Source organism: Haemaphysalis longicornis, unplaced genomic scaffold (genome assembly GCF_048455015.1).
Source record: "Haemaphysalis longicornis isolate Haplotype H1 unplaced genomic scaffold, Haemaphysalis longicornis Haplotype H1 scaffold_4, whole genome shotgun sequence".
Lineage (NCBI taxonomy): Eukaryota > Metazoa > Arthropoda > Arachnida > Ixodida > Ixodidae > Haemaphysalis > Haemaphysalis longicornis.
The window spans coordinates 39151351-39171583 of NW_027526361.1; the positions used below are offsets into that span (position 1 = coordinate 39151351).

General features: G+C 46.4%; 1 protein-coding gene across 2 annotated transcripts in view; it reads left to right on the forward strand.

The window, feature by feature from the left end:
- LOC144178527 (uncharacterized) overlaps nt 1–20233 on the forward strand; it is a 72386-nt gene that overhangs the window by 35634 nt on the left and 16519 nt on the right. For both annotated transcript variants that reach the window (XM_077706453.1, XM_077706454.1), the window contains exons 10-12: nt 7813–8042; nt 9297–9361; nt 19368–19718. In XM_077706453.1, the coding sequence (XP_077562579.1) occupies nt 7813–8042; nt 9297–9361; nt 19368–19718 (646 nt within the window). The remainder of the gene's footprint in view (nt 1–7812; nt 8043–9296; nt 9362–19367; nt 19719–20233) is intronic.

Below are 20233 nucleotides of genomic sequence, written 5' to 3' on the forward strand. Positions count from 1 at the left end.
TTAAGGTCATGCCGTTCGGGCTCTGCAATGCGCCAGCCACATTCGAAAGGATGATGGACTCTCTTCTCCAGGGATTTAAATGGACGACATGCTTATGCTACCTGGATGACGTTATCGTCTTTTCTCCCACGTTTGAGACACACTTGCATCGCCTTTCCGACATCCTGGCAGTTTTTCGAAGAGCTGGACTTCAGCTAAATTCGTCAAAGTGCCACTTCGGTTGTCGCCAAATAAAGATCCTTGGGCACCTCGTCGACGCTACCGGAGTCCAACCTGATCCAGACAAAATACGAGCCGTAAAAGACTTCCCTGCTCCTCGATCGGTGAAAGAAGTTCGAAGCTTTGTGGGGCTCTGCTCCTACTTTCGGCGCTTCGTCAAGAACTTCGCTGAAATTGCAAGGCCCCTCACGGATCTGCTTCGGCACGATAACCAGTTTTCCTGGGGCCCTGAGCAAGCTTCCGCTTTTTCGACACTCGTCAATCATCTCACTAATCCACCTATTCTGGCGCACTTTGACCCTTCCGCTCCGACCGAAGTCCACACGGACGCGAGTGGACACGGCATAGGTGCTGTACTGGTTCAGAAACGCGCCGGCCTCGAACGAGTGATAGCGTATGCCAGTCGCCTTTTGTCACCTTCCGAGAGGAACTACTCGATCACCGAGCGCGAATGCCTGGCTCTTGTATGGGCCGTGAACAAATTCCGCCCATATTTATACGGAAGGCCTTTTTCTGCGGTAACTGACCACCATGCCCTATGCTGGCTTGCTTCCTTGAAAGATCCCACTGGTCGTCTCGGTCGCTGGGCTTTACGCCTTCAGGAGTTTGACTACTCCGTGGCCTACAAGTCTGGTAGGCTCCACAGCGACGCCGACTGCCTGTCGCGTCAACCAGTCGACCAACCTGATACAGCTGACAACGACCTTGATTCTTGTGTCCTTGCACTAACTGACTTTCTCAACATCGCCGACCACCAGCGTCGCGACCAATCATTGCAGTCGATCATTGCACGTCTCACCACCATGCCGTCAGACCCTGCATTGAACGCGTTTTTGCTCCGCGACGGCGTGCTGTTCCGCCGGAACTTTCGCGAAGATGGCCCTGACGATCTTCTCGTTGTTCCTGAACACCTCCGATCTGACGTCCTCCATCAGCTGCACGACGAGCCGACGGCTGGCCACCTTGGCGTCGCACGAACTTACGACCGTGTACGTAAGCGATTTTACTGGCCCGGACTCTACCGATCAGTCCGCCGCTACGTAACGGCATGTGACCTGTGCCAGCGTCGGAAAACCCCTTCTTTGGGCCCAGCCGGACTGCTCCAACCGATAGAGATTCCTTCCGAACCTTTCTTTAGGGTCGGTTTGGACCTGCTCGGCCCTTTTCCTCTCTCTCGTTCGGGAAATCGCTGGATCGCTGTTGCGACCGATTACGCGACCCGCTACGCTATTACGCGTGCTCTCCCCACCAGTTGTGCCACCGACGTTGCTGATTTCTTGCTTCACAACGTCATCCTACAACACGGTGCTCCCCGTCAGCTCCTTACCGACCGTGGCCGGTACTTCCTGTCTCGGGTTGTTGACGACCTCCTCCGCTCTTGCCACACGAAGCACAAGCTGACCACCGCCTACCATCCCCAGACTAATGGCTTGACGGAAAGGCTTAACAAGACCATCACCGACATGCTCGCGATGTACGTTTCCGCGGACCATCTGGATTGGGACGTCACTTTGCCGTATGTTACATTCGCATACAACTCATCCCGCCATGACACCGCCGGTTATTCACCGTTCTTTCTTCTCTACGGCCGTGAACCCTCTCTTCCCTTAGATACCCTACTTCCTGATGCGACACCTCTGACGACCGAATATGCCCGCGATGCTGTCGCTCACGCTGATGTCGCCCGCCAGGTTGCCCGTGCCAAGCTCGCGGCTTCCCAGTCTTCCCAGAAACACCGCTATGACGAGCAACACCGCACCGCCCACTTTATGCCCGGCTCCTTGGTTCTTGTCAGCACCCCTTGCCGCCGCATTGGTCTCTCCGAGAAACTGCTGCCTCGCTTCAAAGGCCCCTATCGGATTAAGCGTATGGTCACACCTGTGACGTACGAAATTGTTCCCGCCGCTCCTTCCTCACCGTCACTGGACCCATCAGCTCAACTCGTCCACGTCGGCCGCCTCAAGGCGTATTACTCAGCGGCCCCACCTGTTCCCTGACCCTCGATTTCAATAAGCACCGAGACGGCGCTTCTCCGCCGGAGGGGGGTCATGTCACGGCCCTCTTGACATTTCACATGGCAATGCACTGGATCACCTGGTGGTCAATCCATCGTACATTTCATCTATGGGTATGTGCCGCATCAGTGGGTCGCGCAAGGCAAGCCGAAGCGAAGACGAAGAGGTCGCGCAGAGACAGACTGGCTCGAGCTACGCTGGTACCCTCGGCTTCGGACTATACGCCTCATTCTTTGAAAATAGATCGCTTTTAAGCACAGCGTGTAAATAGCCCGCATCTGCCTCGTAACAATATATATATATATATATATATTATAAATTCGCTGCGATGCTCAATGGCTCGAGCGTTGTGCGCTGCTGAGCACAAGGACGCAGGTTCAACTCCCAGCGGCCATGGCGGCCGCTTTCCTGATGGAGGCAAAAGCAAATACGTCCGCGTGTTCGAGATTTCGGCACACGTTAAACGATCCCCAGGTGGCACTGCGGTGCACCTTGCCTGTGTTACGTCGGCGCATTAAACCCTACAATCTATAATATATATTTTTTTATTAGCATTCTCACTTTCTTACATACAGCAAACTAAAGGAACAGGAACAAAAGGTGCCAAACTGCACCTGTCTGGGTTCCTGACTCCATGCATTCTGCATAACAGGGAAACAGAAACAAGCTCAACTACAATAGAAACACAGAAAAAGTACACACAGTATGAATAGGTACTAGGGATTATATATAGAAAAAAAACGTATATGATATACAAAACCGCGGTTACATTGCAAAACAAAAACGTAAGCAGACAGCATCACACGGAAAATACAAATGAAATCAATGATTTCTTGAAGCAACTAAGAGATGGGCACTGATCATTTATGTCCATTAAGTCCTTATTTTTATTCAAGAGGTTAGGAATTAGGTGGTGTAAACATTGAAAGCCGTAATTGGTTCGGATCTTTGGCGTTTTGTACTTACTAGTTCTAAATTCGAAAAACTGATTTCTGGTTAGATATGCATGTTCAAACTCCTCCCGACTTTCCTTTATGTGTGAATGCATGTACATCGCAAGCTTGCGCTTGTGAAGCTGGAACACATCGATCATACCATATTTGGCGCAAACATCTCCAACAATATCCTTTTATCTTAAGTTTTCTAATGCTCTAATAGATCTTTTTTGGAGTTGAAACAGTGCACACAAATTGGAATCTGTTGTAGTGCCCCAAATTAGTAGACAATACTGCAAATGTGACTGAATCATGGCAGAATATATACTGGTTCTAAACCTTGCAGGAATTTGGTTTTTTACCTTCCACAATGCGCCTATTATGCGTGACACTTTTATTTTTATATGATCGATATGTTGATTCCAGGATAAATATTCGTTAAAAAACACTCCTAAAAATTTAATAGTGTTAGTGGATTGAATTACGTTATTGCGGAAGTAAAGTTGAAAATTTTCGCTCAGGGGTGTATTTCGGGCTCTGAACATAACGTACTTTGTTTTGTTTATATTTAACTGCAATTCATTAGCGTAAAGCCAATGAGAGTTCCCCTAGCCAACAATTCGCATCTATTTGTAGTTTCATTAGGTCACTTCTAGAAAAGAAAACATTTGTGTCATCTGCGTACAAAACTATTTCTTGCGTGTGAGGAATATTGGGAATATCATTAATATAAAGCAAGAAAAGGAGAGGACCGAGTATTGATCCCACTTGTATCGAACGAAAATGGGACGACGTGGCACCTAGCAATACAAACTGCTTACAATCTGTCAAATAGCTTTTGATTAGTTTTTGTGCAACTCCTCTAATGCCGTATGGACCTATCTTGTCCAATAAGATGTGTTTTACGGAGTCGAACGCCTTCCGTATATCAAGGAAAAGTCCCACCGTATACAGTTTATTCTCAATGTTTTCTATCAGCTTTTCCTTAACTCCTAATAACGCTAACTCAGTCGACTTTTTCTTTCGGAAACCAAATTGTTGAGGAGCTATCACTTGCAAACTTTCTAAGTATTCATTTATTCGGGTAAAAATTACTCGTTCTATAATTTTGGAAAAAACGTTAAGAATCGAAATTGGACGATAATTATTTAAATCATCTTTTGGACCACCAACCTTGAGTTCATCTGGAAACACTCCGTCGCGAAGTATACAATTGCATACATGGCTAAATGGTGCTGCAATAAGAGAAGCTACGGCTTTTATTGGTCCAGCCTTGATTTTGTCAGGGCCTGCTGCGCTATTATTATTCAAGGAACCGATAATATTTTGTACTTCTAACTCGTCTGACGGCCTTAAAAAGATACTTCCTCGAACATGGTAGTTAATGCAGGTTTGGGATCACGTTTTCTTGCCGATCGTTGGGCGAGACCACACGACAGGAAGTGTTCATTAAACTTGTCAGACAATTGTGAACCAGAAATCGTTACACCATTGGCATTTATTTCTGTGCATTGTTCAGCTCATTAAAAGCTTTCCAAAATTTGTGTTGTTGATCAATATTTTCAAACTTATGTCGGTACTAGGAATCTTTGGCTTTCCTAATTTCTGTATTTACTTCATTGCGAAGCTTTTTAAACTCCTTAAATATTTCAACATTTTTTGTCTGGAGAAATTCTGCAAATAATTTTTTTTTTTTTTTTTCTAATACTACTATAAATAGAAACCGATATCCACGGTTTTCTAGCCTTTTTATGCCTCTTCAAAATATATGCTGGAAAAGCCCTGTGGTAGGCATCAATAACTTTACGATAAAAAGTTGAAAACGCCGAGTTTGCGTCATTTTTATTTAAAACATCAGACCAGTCTAATCGAGATAACATAGACTGAAATGTAGCTACAGTTTCATCATTAATTTTTCTCAATTTCTGCAAATAATTGGGTATTTCTACGGAGATATGGTAATTCAAAACATAGAATAAAGGTAAATGATTACTAATATTTACACTCAATGCACCAGAGGCCCTTTTGTTTCGTACAGCATTAGCGAAGCACACATCAATGGAAGTTTCAGTAAGAGGGGTAATTCGTGTTGCACAGTTTATAAGGTTGTCATAACCATATGATAATATAGTGGTCAGAAATTCGCTCTGTGCACTCCCGGTCGACATTAGATCAATATTTATATCTCCTACAATAACTGATTTTAGTTTTGAAAGGGACACATAAGTAAGAAGTTTTTCCAAACAGTCGAAGAAATTTTTCATTGTTCCATGAGGAGGCCTGTACACAACTGTTATTAAAGTGCCAGCGCAGTTAGCTGTTAATATTTCATAATCTCTCGTAACTGACGAAAATTCTGGCACAAGCGAGCACTTCACACCAGCCTTCACATAAAAAGAAACACCGCCACCTTTTTCTTTCTGTTCTAAATAAACCGAAGTGCTCGTAACCCTCAAAACGGCAGACGTTGCTCGTACAAGAGAACCACGTCTCAGTAAAGCACTAAACACTGAATTCTAGTGAAAGTTCACTGAAAAATAGTTCAAGTTGTTCCGTCTTGTTTCTTAGACTACAAGCATTCAAATGAAACAATGACAATGCCTTATGAGTCCATTTGTTGGCTGATACATACTCTTTAAAGTAATCAGTCAAGTATACTGAACCATCCATTATATAGACTTATTTCCAATAACGAAGACGAGTCCTTCATTTGATTTTTTCCAGATCGTCCTCAGAAAGAATTCTGATATTTGGGGCGCCGGGCTGCTTCTTGACCAGAATCTTTCCATTTATTTCCCAAGCGAACTGGTAGTTCATCTCAGCAGCTTTTGTACGCGTGAGCCACAGGAGCCTTTTGTTGTAAGGCGTTAGGTTCTCAAAAAACCGGACAGGTGACTCCCCCTCCCTCAGTTGCTTCGCTTTTGCCTTCCAACGGTCTTTCGTGGATTTGGACGTGAACCGAACAATTATTGGAGGCACCTTCCCAGAACGTACTGGCAGCCAATGGATGCCCTCAATCTCCCCCTCTGTTATCTCGTCAAGCTGCAGTGACACCCGCCGCGGTGGCTCAGTGGCTAAGGCGTTGCGCTGCTGAGCACGAGGTCGCGGGTTCGATTCCCGGCCGCGGCGGCCGCTTTTCTGATGGAGGTGAAAAGCAAAAACGCCCGTGTGTACGAGATTTCGGCGCACGTTAAAGATCCCCAGGTGGCCAAAATTAATCCGGAGCCCTCCACTACGGCGCGCCTCATCGCTTGCGTTGCGTCGGCGCGTTAAACCCTGCAATCAATCAAGCTGCAGTGACGCCCCAACCTCATTCACTAGAGCTAGCACATCGTCATTGGTTTTCACGGGAAGTCCATGAATTTCTAAATTCAACCTCCTTCCATATTGTTCCAACTGATTCAATTCATGTCTCAGATGTTTAATTTCATTAGGAGAGTTGGCCTCCTCTACCTTTCCGAGGTGTCCTTCCAGGTCGGCTATGGCTTTGTCCTGTTTGTCTAACTTGTCAACAAACTCATCATACTTGTTGGCAAGCATTTCTACCGACTTTTCAATGGCATCAACTGTTACCTTCATGCCAAGGAGGGCATCCACTTTTAAGGTGAGTGGAAGGAGTAGTTCCAGTTTTTCACTGATGTTGGACAGTTCAGTATTGCTGGGCCTTCTACACTCCGTATTTTCAGATGATGCATCGCTATCTGAGCTCACACAGGTCGAGCACTTCCACGCGGCTTTCTTCTCGCGAGGCATCTTCTTGAACACCTTACTAGTAACGCCAGAACAACCTCCCACATGACAAGAGAGTTGACATTCAGAGCATACTAAGAAGTTCCCATTAGCTGGGAGCGGTTTGTTACAAGACAAACAGGCTTCAGGTGACCCGCTCCTCATTTTAGTTCCAGACATACAGCAAATTGGTATAGAGCACTACGAGCACTACGACTAAGAACATAGAGCACTACGACTACGGAAGCAGCAGAGACGGCAGAAATCCCATTAAGAGTACTCACTCAGTAGAAAAAAAAAGAAACGCCAACCTGCGAAAGTCAAGAACGCCGTTTGTAGAACGGAGCTGATTCAAGCTGCCTGTCTCTGCTGCCCCGTTCACAGAATGACGACGGTGGTGGGTGGTTTCCCGCCAGTTGAGATGCGCCGGATAAGGTGCGCAGAACACAGTTCCGGTGCAGCCTTCTTGCTGGTCGTCTTTCGGCAGGAAAAATCCAGTCCACTGCAGAAATTATGACGATGGGGCTCGGTCAGGCAAAGCGTTCCTCGTGGGCTTGCGGCGTCGACGGCTCGTACACTCAGATGCGCAAGTTCGGAGTACGAGCCTGCGAAAGTCAAGAACGCCGTTTGTAGAACGGAGCCAATTCAAGCTGCCTGTCTCTGCTGCCCCATTCACAGAATAACGAAATATATATATATATATATATATATATATATATATATATATATATATATATATATATATATATATATATATATATGCACACACACACTGATTTTTCAAATATGAGGCAGAGTATAATTTTGAGACTATGTATTTGGGACAAAAGGCAGAGCTTCTTGCAAACGCGAAACGGCAAACCAGCCCGAGGCTTGCAGCTGGTCATGTCGTTGTCTTTGCCCCTCCCCTGCAGCGACGGCCAGCTCGAGCCACCTGGGCTACATGGCGGGGCCCCCCAACCCGGTGCCTCCCCCGCTGAACACGGGGCCCGGCCTGAGCCTGGGCGGCAGCGCGTACACGGACTTTGGCCGCGCGGTTCCGCCCCTGGCACCGCACCACGAGTTTCCCCAGCCGCCAGGCGCCGCCGCCGCCGCTGCCGCTGCGTTCGCTCGCATGAACCCCTCACACACTCGCCTCTGGCAGGTGAGGGCGAACAGCAGCACGGGCATTCGTCTAGTACCCATTTCTAATACTGTTCGTGCATGCGTCAGGAGCGCCCTTGTAGATTAGTGGGGAGGTTATGATGCTTTAGTCAGGTTATGGTGCTTTGGCTTTGACAGGTGGGGCTCGTAGGTCAGTCACAACATTTTAAAGTTGATAGTCTTTCTTGAACTATTTAAACACAGGTATTTTGGTCTGTCTGTCTGTCTGTCTGTCTGTGACTCGATTCAGCCACCCGGCCAAACTGAAACAGAAGATGCGCAATAGTCTTATATACCCACAGCCAAATCTAAACGTCTAAGACCATTGTCAGTGTTCATACTTGTCAACATTGTTGAACAAGAACAAGATATTACGCAATTGTAAGGCAGAAAATCAATACGTGAGTGATATTTGCAGTGTTCCTTTACTAAAAATTCATGGATGCTTGGTTTTTGCGATAGCAAATGAAATACTACATCAACTGCAGAAAACCTAAATTTTTTGGCTTTCCTTGGCGTTTTCGTTATTGCGGAGTTCAACTGTATTAATTTTTCTCAAATGTACTGTTAGGCCGTTTCATGGATGTCCATTTTGGTTTCACTCGGGCACGATTTAGAAGGGGGGGGGGGGGGGGGGGGGGGGGGGGTAATCTGTGTGCTTACAACCTATTAAATGCTGCCTGGCAGACGTTCAAGGGTCATTGTGAGTGAGAAAAAAGAAACATTTTTAAAGGCATTGTTGTCTAGGCTTTGATCTGATAAATAGGCAGCATTTGGATTCTCTTTAGTGGCTTCTCAAAACTGCCGAAGCAGCCAACATGGGCAAAACACAGCTAACACCTGGTAGAATATGTATTACCTACAAAGATGACAAAACAGAAATGTGCATGGTATTAAGGCTGGTGGCATTTCGGTTACGGATTGTAAAAATTTACCGCAAATATGTTAATTTTTTTAAGTAAAGCATAGTTGTGTAATATTGGGGTGCATTTGTGCATGAGGGATTTTTGTGGATGCTGCCAGACCGATTTGAATGCAGTAGCCAGTTTTGCCAGGAGGGCGAACTCAGGTTCTGTACACTCGTTTCATGGTAATGGATGTACCCACTAAATCCAGGGAGTATTAGCAATGACGGAGCATAACTGAAATTACTGGGACAACTACTTTCAGTCTATATAAGCATCTAATTGCTTAAAAAAAATTGCACCTAGTTGTTTGATGTGATGCGTTTGTTGCTGATGTTGCCTCATTTCAGGCCCAGCAAAGGATGCAAGAGATGCAGAGGAGGTGCATGTACCAGCAAACACTCTACATGCAGAGGTGAGGGCTGCATTATACCGCATTTTCTTGATTATAACCCCCCTTTCCTTTTGTGCCATTTAGCACGGAGCAAGAATAAGCCAGGACGGGAAACGTAGCATCCTGGGGCAGCCTGATAACGTCACTCGCACTTGGCGAAGGTTACGTTTCCAGCATCTGGTGGCGAGTGGAGAAACTGCGCGGTCATTGCCACGTCCGGGCTATTGCGGGGCCACGCATTCTGTTCGCGTGGTGGCGCCCCGTAGAGCCCGGACGCGGCCACAGAGCAGCCGCCGCAACACGTCGGCATTTCGCCAGTCCGCTGAAACATTCCGTGGCCGAAGCGAGTGTGTGCACTTGCTTGTCTTGTAGGAAGCGCAGGACAACAGTAGTTGTCCTGCACTTCCGAGGGTTGAAGAGACCGCCTTCACGATGGTTGCATTTTCAGTCTTTAAACTGGCCAAATGCCTGTACGAGCGAATGAATGGTGCTTCTTCTTTTAATGTGTGAGCAAGCTTGCCTGAGTAGCCATCGCAAAAAACAAACTGCTACAGACAAAAAAAAAAACGTGAAAGCAGCGACCGTGTAACACCATGTATCGGCAAAAATCATATAATTCACGATGTTTCGCTTTTAGAAATTGTGATTTCACTTTTAGAAATTGTGAGGGTGTAAATGTAGGTTATTCGTTGACGGGAAAAAAGTTAACGAAATTAGGGAAAGCGGTGCAGCAGTGCTCACGCATTGTTGAACAGTTTTCAGAATTTTTGTATAATTGATGACCGCTGGGTCGTATTTCATTTCCTGTCAATGGTGTTCTGACCTCTGCTAAGGTTATACATTACTGGAGGCCCATCGAACATTTGCGGTCTAATGGGTGCAGGCAGAGTTGTCTTTGTGTACTTTGTGAATGGCCAGGACTTATCAGGTGCACAGTGAGTGTTGTCAGGCTGAGAGAGAGAGAGAGAGAATAGTCTTTAATGATACTGGTGAGGTTAGCCTGGCCAAGGCGCCTAGCTTGCTACACCAGATGTATAAAAAAAAAATGAAATCGATGAAGAGATGATGATAATGACTGTGATGAAGATGACGCGCTCATTAAAGGGACCCTGCAACACTCTTTGAGCAGTGCAAGTAAACCTGCGTGACGTTTAGATTACACTGCCGGGAATACCTGAGCCAAATATTACACGTGCACGTGAAGCGGTGAGCGCGCAAATCGATGTGAAAGACGCGGAAAAACCAACCGCTCTCTCTTCAGTTGTCCTCATTATGCATGGCCTAAGGGACGTCACATAGGCCACGGCTGCCCGATCGGCTATCACTGGTCAACTTCGCTGCTAGATTCTCCCATTTCCGTCGTCGTCATCGCTGCGTACGAACCTCTTCTTTGCCTAAACCTGTAGGCACAGTTTTGCCGTTTCTTTTGTGTTTTGAGTGCGCTCGGAGTTTGAGTGATGAGCTCAATACTTCCCTTTCAACGCGACCACTCGACTACAAACGTTTATTGCTTCAAAAACGCCCCACCAGCCCGAGCGCGCACTTGCGAGCAGGCACCCATGCCTGCTTTTTTGTGGCACCAGACCGGAAATAGGCCCCTCCGCGTTGCGGAGAAAAGGAGAAAACTACCCGGCATGTGATATATCGAAGGCCGCCGAAGAGAACGCCGCGAGCCGTCCCCGTCTCAGGGAGAGAGCGCGCAGCTTTCGTCGCGTTGCCCGCGGTTGAGTTGAGAGGGAACGATTATGCGCGATTTCTCATCGCGCGTAGTTTCGTTAATTGTGAACGGATTTTCATAATTCTTGCGGGAGGAGATTTCTGGGACAATAGACTTTATCCCAAAATACATTACTAGCAGTCGATGGCAAGTGTTGCAGGGTCCCTTTAAGAGAGTCCTGTTTAAAAAGTCTGATCAAGTCCTGTGCTTCGCAGGAAAGACAGTAGAGCTTTTGTCGCTCGAGATGCTCGTTTAGAGTTCGTCCAAGGGCCTAGCACGTCACTGAGAGTTAGGCCTCTAGACAGCGGAAGACCCAAGGACACTAAAAGGGACGTTCTGGCGGCTCTATACCGCGTACACTCACATAGCACGTGGTTCAAGTCCTCGCGCACGTCACAAAGAGTGCACAAGGGGGAAGCGGCCTGTTTCGTCTTGAATCGAAAGTAATTGGTGTAAGCGACATTTAGCCGCACACGGTGAAGAACCGCTTCGTCATGCTTGGAAAGTCCTTCAGGCATCCTAAAGGTCCCGTGCGGGTCTATGGAGTGAAGCGGCGCGTAATTATGCGGCGCAACAGCCCACACGGATCGCTGAAATCTCCAGGCAGCCTTGGACGCGAGGGGGTTATTTAGGAAGGGAACAGCCACACATTTCAGCGTCAGAAAAAGACTTTAAAACAAAATTGGTCGCCCCCCTGCCCCGCGAAAGTTCCCGCAAAGCTGTTGTAAACCACTACAAATGGTGACAGAGGAGGATATGAAATGTTTCTCGTCGTCTCGGCAGGCCGGTCGCTTGCGCTTGGCTAGTGTTACTATGTTCTGCCTAGCCTTCAAAGATAATCTCCAAACATAATCCTTACCAGGAACACGTACGTGGTGGGGTCCCATTGCTCGCAGGCGCCTTATCATCCATAATGCTGTTTCGTTGCTTGTTTTGCGGTTTCCTTAAATTCTGAGCTCTGTGCTACATGCCCGAGTAGCCTGGCACATGCCTCTTAGGCCTTGGCATTTTTGCCCACGAGATGAAACCGTTGGAGGGTAAAGGTATACAGCTTTGGTATAAAAGGACACAGTGTCACGTTGTTTCTCCAAAAAGTGACTTCAAAGGGGAGTTTATGCTCCGGAGGGCTGCGCGGCCTTATATCAAGTGCGGTGCAATCAAAGCGAGCCCAGTGTGCCGGACACTTTGTTGATTATGCGACAGTGCACTGAAAGAAGTTATTACCTTGAGTCTGGCGCATTATAGCCAAATTTGGCTGCTGCGCCAATAAAATTCAAATTCATTCATTCATTTACTGAAAGAAGCCCGCATTCGCCGACACAGCGAGATCATTCTGCATGCATCTGCTCCATGTGCTACCGTATTGTTGCACATATAACCCTCAACTGCATATATTTGCACAAGGAAAATTGAGTGCTACAAACGAGGACAGAAAAAAACGAAGTTTACCGTAGTTATCATTGCGACATTATCTGGTTGCTTGATTGCGCCATCCAATATAAGCATTTCCTCTCCTATATATTCTTGCTCCGTGGCCACTTAAGGGGAGACGCGGGTCTTGGAATCCCGAAATATGGCCAAAAAATCGATTTTTAGAAATCGCCATTTTCGGAAAGTAGAGCTATTTTTCTACCGGTTAGCAAAATATCCAGACCCAGGAGTACGTATTTGAGCCATAATATCAATTTATAGCACCGACGCCTGCTAAAATCGGCCAAGATTCGACGCGAAAATAGCATTTTTTCGACGACTCGCCCCTCGGGTTCTACATGCCCCACGGCGTCCATCTTGGTCTCATTCGAAAGCGCGTCTTTTCGTTTTCAATTCCCCGCCAGAACCACTCCGTTTCGTCCATTGGTTGCGAGTAAAACCGGGGTAGAAAAGAGACGGAACGCGCCGCCCAATTGGCTACTGACTGCACGTGACCGCAGGGCGCAACCTCATTGGCTGGGCGCCGTGGGTCGTCTGCTCGGCACTCTCATCACAGTGCAACGGCTCATGTATTCATCTATGCGAGGACCGGCAAAAGCCCCGCATGGCGTAAAAATAAAGTAAATATGTCTAGCGATAACTGAAAGGAAGAACTAGCAGTATTAAAAGCGCCTGGAGTACGATTTTCTGCGTGTCTGACGACGACTTTTCGCGAGAACGGCGCCGAGACGGAGGTAGGCTTAGCGCCCCCGCGGGCTGCCGAGACGATAGCGTAGCGATATGATTACGCCTGCGGGGGCACTAAGTTGCGTCTATCTTTCGATCAGCAGCAAATAGAAAGAAAAGAAATGATAAAGTGGAGGATGCCGCACGCCGACGTCGCAAGGGAATTGTGTTCATTCTGTTATCAACGATGCCGCGGCGGGTCGGCCCGCACTCCGGCGCGCGCTTCCTTGTCGGCAGGTTACCATATAGATCAGCGATTTGGGAAGTATAAATGCTCGCACTGAGCACAATGTGCGTTAGTGACGTGATATACGAGTAGATTAGACCGAAAACGTGGTTATCCCGCCTAGCCAAGCACATGCACGTTACAGAACAGTGGCGGGCATTCCGTTAGCAGCCCCTTCGCTGCAACTCATTTCACGCGATGCAAATCCGATTTGATTGCTACACATGAAGCAGTAACATAACAAAATAAACGTTTACAACTGTGGTGCACGATCGGCACCTCAGCCCTAGTCGCCAAAGAGTGACGGCGCGCTGCCAATAGCATAAAAATTGAAGCAACGTTCTGGCTTTGCTTTTGTTCAGTTTTTCTGCCAGGTGCCATCTGTAGACAGAGGATTTCATAATTTTCCCACCAACGGATTTCAGCAAACTTGGTATGCTCTTGTTGAGCGAAAAGCGAGCTACATTCTAGAACCTTTCTTTTTTTGATATGCTCAATAGATAAAACTGTCACTTGTAGTAAAACTTCAACTGCGATTTTCTCAGCTTCCCTTTTTTTGCATATGTGCCTAGCCTTACAGGGGTTTTGAGGTAGTTTTTTTCAAAGGATTTCTACAAGTGTTATACCGTTGAATTCGGGATAAAATGAACTGCATGCTGAAGCTATTTTAATTGGCTCATTTTGCCTCAAATAAATGTTATGAGTTATAATTAGAGGTCATTAAGTTTTCAGAAAACTGTACTTGGCATAATTTTATTAATTCTATCCAATCAACTATCTTTACAGGAATATAAATAGCTTCAGCATGCATGGCAGGTCTTAAGCTACACATCCATACCATTTATTTTAAGAAAAATTTAATAAAAAGTTCCTTAAAGGCCCGTAAGAAATTACTTAATTAGGCTCTAGTGTTTTCTTTATAATTCAAAAAATAATTATACCACTTGAAAACTAATTACATATTTGAAATGAGGAAGACAAAACACATATGCACAGTGATTTTCATTATCACAGACCAATTAATAAAAAAGTTCATTTCAAGACCCACGTCTCCCCTTAATCATAAAGTAGGTAAGGGTGCTTCGATTTTATTGAGTGCCTTTCTTGAAACTCTCTCTTCAGTAAAGCGGGGAGGGTGCTTGGGATCAAGGAAATACGATATCTAACAATGTCTTACCGTACTCGTCCCCAGTCACAGTGGGGATGCCATGGCACACATGTGCACTTACAAATCTTTGCTTGGAACCATGCATGCATTGTACTCAACAATGAAGAGGAAGACCGGTTTCATTCAGAGTTGTTTACTGTAAAATTCCGAACAAGCGCCTACACCCATGTAAGCGACCCCCTCCCCCCCCTCCCTCCCCAAGTCCACTGCTAATTTCAAATTTTCATGCTGTTCCGGGAAAGCACCCCGTCCCCCTTGCTCTGCCCCTTGAGATCCATTGCACCCAGGCAACTGCCATTTCTCGTTTTTCTTTTGGCAGTGTTGCCATGCATTCCTACACAGTGGCCAGATATATCGCGGTCGTTCACTGGTATCGATGAAATGAGGAAAGCGTGCACAAAACGCTGCAACGTTTCGACCAGAAACGAGTACAAGTGGTAGTAGAAGTACGATAATTTGCTACTGGAATGGAATTTGAGTAACGGTGTTGTCCTGTTCAGTGAAGATGTCAACAATGCTCTGTTATTCAAGTTTTTCGAGCGCGAAAGGAGTGCAGGACGTACCATGAGCAATTGGGACCCTTTCTGAAGAAGCTGTCAAAATAGCCAACAGCCTGCAACTAGGAAAGTTCGTTGCTTCCAGTCCTTATACAAATAGGTGGAAGCAGCGGTTCGGAATCGCAATGTGCCGCAGCAAAAGCCCTTTTTTTTTTTTTTTTTTTTTTTAAGAAACTTGTTTCACCTTGGGGACTTCCCCTAAATCTATCTGGTCGATTAACACTTGTGCTGGCCCGCACCTGTAACCTGTTCCTTGATAAAATAACGGTTGTCTTTACTATTAAAAACCGGTCTGCGGTTGTTCCCCCGTTCCGAGGGCAAACTAGGGCAACCATGGGGCAAGTTGGCAAGCTTGTCATCCGTTGAGAGAAAGTTGGAGTACTACTCAAGTGCTGGCAGCTGGTGCTACAAGTCATAAAAGAAAAACTGTTGAAAATAAGCAAGCATAATGTAATTTAAAATATGTTTCCTAACTTGAAAAGCAAGCTTTGTTGAGGTTGTCTTATTAACCCTTTGAGGGTCACGGCCGTGCATGTATGGCATCGACAAACACTTTCAAAATGGTCAATGACGTAGATGTACGGCATTGCTTGTATCTTTAAAAAGCACGCCTTTTTCGCCAAGTTCTCTTGCTTGGCATGTGCTGCCACACTTCGGAAATACGTGAAATTTTTTTCTTCCGCCGATGGCTCTTCTTTTTTATTATTATTATTTACTTCAGCGGCGCACCGGCTATTGCTCGCGCATCGGTTAATAAGGGGGCGCGCTGGTTATCGCCCACCAGGCACCCGGGCACCTCTCGCTTCTTGCGCCTGCTACAGACCAAGGTCGCCTGCGAAACTGATGAGGGTCTTTTCTCCTTTTTTTTGTATTTTATGAGCAGTGTGCTGTCTATCGCTCCTGCATCCGGTTGTGCGTGCCCGCGCGTGCAGCGGCTGGTTTGCGTATCGTCCTCCGGGCGCTTCCCGCTTTTTGCGCCCACGAAACTGTTGTCTATCTGATTTTGATTGACTCAAAAGGTGCCGGCTTGTTACTCTCTCATTTTTATTTGGAATTTTTTTTGTGTTATTCATGAATTAACTTTATATATGTAACAACACAAACGATTTTTTTGTCCCTTTATGGTCACCCTAAAAAAATTGCGATAATTTGCTCTCGAAATAGATTCATCCGCAGAATTTTAATCAGCAATAAAAAAAATCGACCCTGGGAAGTCGCATTTGGCGAAAAAATTCGACCCTCAAAGGGTTAAAGGAGCCATGAAGACAAAATACAAGTTGGGTTTATTAGAAAGACTGCATAGTCCCGATAACAATGATACCAATATCGTCTTAATCTTCGTACAAATAACGGAGATATTAAAGGAAACGTGTGAAGCAGTCGCAACCCCCTATCCAATTTCCCGCAACTTTTCTATGACGTCACGGAACCTTGTTTGTGCGATTGGCGGCCGCTTAACTGACCTGTCGCGACGACACATGACTGGACGTCTGTATTGGGCCTCTAGTTCCATTTGACCGCATCACTTGAATGCTGACGTGCAGTTAACGCACTGAAAATTATGTTTTATTGTTAGCCCGTATGACGTCATCCTTGCTCATAACACGTCACTGTGGCGCAAAATTTGAAAGTTTTTAAATACTTCTTGCTTTTTTTTTCGTTAAAAAAACATCTTTCGTGGCTGTAATAGAGCTGAGTGAGATACTGAATCCTAGTTCTTTCAAATTAAACAAAGTTGTATTTTCTCTTCATGGCTCCTTTAAAGCAAATGTTAGGAAAGTGTAATTCTTGTCCTCTCAGCTTCAACAAAGCAATGTGCTTGCACAGCCTGGACTCTGAAGCAGAGTTTTGCCGCTCATATGTATCAAAGAACAAAGAACTCTGGTGCCAGTGTTGTCTATAGCCCGGATTCGTTTTAGCTATGCTACGTGTGTGGCTGTGCTGACGCTACGTTGTGCCATGTGACCGCGCTATGTTGTGGAGAATGTCTGGTGGTGTTTGTCTAACCGCCTCTCTTCTTCCGTTCACAATTCCTTGACATTTAATACCCCTGTCGCACGGCAAACCTAATGCAGGGGTGAGACAGCTGCGCATATTGCGCAGTTCTGATACAAATGTGTTTTCCTGCGCCGGGCTGCTTCAAAAGCTTGAAATTCGCAAAAATTGCGCCAAACTGCTCCAAAACAGTCTGAGCCAAGGATTTTAACGCTCCCGTCAGTTTCGGTGGGGAAAAAATGCTTACTGACGGCATAATTTTCCAGCACCACAAAGGTGATGCTGTTTGTAAAGGTTTAATCGATTGATCAATTAATAAAAAACCTGCATAAATTTTCCCCGAGATAGTCTTTTTAAAAGACACAATGTCGGGTTGCACATGTTATATTCTGTGAGATTTTAAAGTCTTCCCATCCAAAACCATTGAAAAGTCTTGTAGAAAAAATACTTATGTGTACTGAGGCGACAAACTACTTGTGCAAGTTGATGAAAAAACGGCAATTTTCGGAGTGCCGTATCTCCGGAACGACATCACGGGGCGCCGCCATCCTGGTGTGGAGAAGATTGGGAAACATGGCCGCCGAGCGACGCAGTTGCTCGTGGTTCAGGCAGAGTGCTCTTTGCCGATTTCTACCGTGGTTTTGGTTATGAGGCTGGCTGGGTTTACATTTAGTCATTTGGTCTGTTGCGGGAAGTTGCGCGACTCGAAAGACGGGAGTTCATCAGAAACGTGGTGCCCGCGAATTCGCCGAGTTTCGACCTTGAGTGTGAGGCACGGCGCGTGCTTGAAGTGAAATTTCGAACTCATTGCGGTGTTATAAAACGCTGAGTTATTGCTGCCTTTGACAGCGAGCTTGCGAGCGGCGGTAATGGGACGATCGACACTGCAGAAGTGGTGGCGCAGGCTACATGCCGCAAAATGTTCAAGCAGTGTCCGATAGCGGGATGGGCTATTATTGCGTGCTAGTAATAATGGTTCATCTATCTGAAGTGAAATTTAATGCCAAGAGGGAGGTGGTTAAATATACCAACATTACTCAAATTACGATTGTAATGAACGCGCACATTGGGAATTGAAATGGGAGGGCTGGTGGGGTGCGACGACTGTCACCTCGTTTAGCGCAACTTTTGCCGTGGCTCTACACTTGTGTGTAAAGCCCAGTCTAAGATTAGAAAAATAATAATTTCTGCATTCACATGATAGTAAAAATGGTTTGAAATTGCTTAGTTTTTCAATTCGATATTTCCAACGGCGCTCCAGCCTCAGAATTTAAAAATGGTTTGTGAAAGGGTATTGGAATAGAAAAAAACCTAATTGAAATGCTGTTTCAGTGTTATGTACGTTCAAAACAGATTAAAAAGTGCATTTTTCTCCCCGGAGTCGCCAAAAATTTGATTTTTTAGGCTCCTGAGGTGACGGAATAAATGACGTTCTTCTGCTCCAAATCAAGGTTCTTCTTCTCCACAATCGAGATTTCGCTGCTCCAAAAACTGCTCCCAAATCTGATTCAGCTGTCTCACTGCTGCTAATGTCATTCAAAGTGAATCACATTAGCTGTTAAATGTCATTCAGCTTGGCCGTGCGGGTCTACACGGCAAAACAACTGGTATTTGATAGCGATAGCGGTGACAGTTAGTGAGCTCGCAAAGCCGCAAAATTATATTTCGAGGGCATCTAGAATGTTTTCATACATACTATATTTTTAAAACAACAGAGGATTATTTTTCTTTATTAAAGATGAGAAAATCACCAATTGAGGTGACATCAGTGGACATCACAAGCCGAGACAAGTCCGCAAAAAATCCGTATTAGGGTAATGCACACACTGGGGACAAGATTTTTGTTTTTGTTGGTACTTGTTTCTCTTTCTTTATTTAAAAAACATGAAAGGGAAAATATAAGTTTGCTAATAGCTTTTAGAAACAGTATTCCTTGATTTATTACTGAACTTTCTTCTCTAGTGACGTGCCACTGCTCTCAAGGCCACTCATTTGGTTGCTGAATGAGCTCCAGAACCTCAGCCGCTAAATGTCAATCGCCTGAAATGTCATTCGGTATTCTTATGGAGCGCCGAATTAACGACATTTAGAGTGAATGACCTTTGCTCTAAATGTCGTTAGATCTGCCGTGTGACGGGGGTATATAAGTCTCGAGTGTGTGGCAGCGTGTGAGAAGACCAACACTCCCCCTCTTCTGCCCTGTGCAGGCAGCACGAGGCCCTCGCCCTGCAGCGCATGATGGAGGCCCAGCGGGCTGCGGCCGCCGCCGCGGCTGTGGCCGCCTCGCCTCCCGTGCCACCCACACCGCCTCAGCAGCACGAGGCCGCAGGCGGCCTGTCCCTGCTGGTGGTGGGGCACCCAACAGCCACCGACGGAGGCCCCCCGCCTGCCCCCCTGGGCGCTGAGCGCGGCAGCCAGCAGGCCACTCCCCCCATGGGAGGAGGGGCGAGCTGCATGGCAGCGACGGTGGCCAGCCCGCCGCCCATCCAGGTGGCCAGCGAGGCGGTCGTGCTGGACCCCAATGTCCAGGCCGAGGTGGTCATTGCCTCGCCCGCCAGGTGGGTGGGCTGCGTACACCAGAGGTCGGCGAACTCACTCATGAGTCCACTCACTCAGACTCATTTGGACTCAAACTCACGCGTGAGTTTGAGTTTGAGTGAGCGCGAGGCTAGTGTGGCATGGTGAGTTTGAGCTTGAGTGAGTTTGAGCCGAGTGATCCCGACTGAGTTTGAGTCCGATTGAGTTTGAGTATGCCTGAGACCTAGTGAATTCTGAGTCCATTTTGAGTTCTGAGTACATTTTGAGTTTGAGTCCATTTTGAGTTCTGAGTGCATTTTGAGTTTGAGTCCATTCTGAGTACACTTTGAGTTTGAGTCCATTAAGAGTTCTGAGTACATTTTGAGTTTGAGTCCATTTTGAGTTCTGAGTACAATTTGAGTTTAAGTCCATTTTGAGTTCTGAGTGCATTTTGAGTTTGAGTACATTTTGAGTTTGACCTGACGGATCCACTAAGAGCGTGGGAAAGGGTGGTGGGAAAGCACACGGCGGCGGTGGCGTGCTGGTTGTTCGCCTG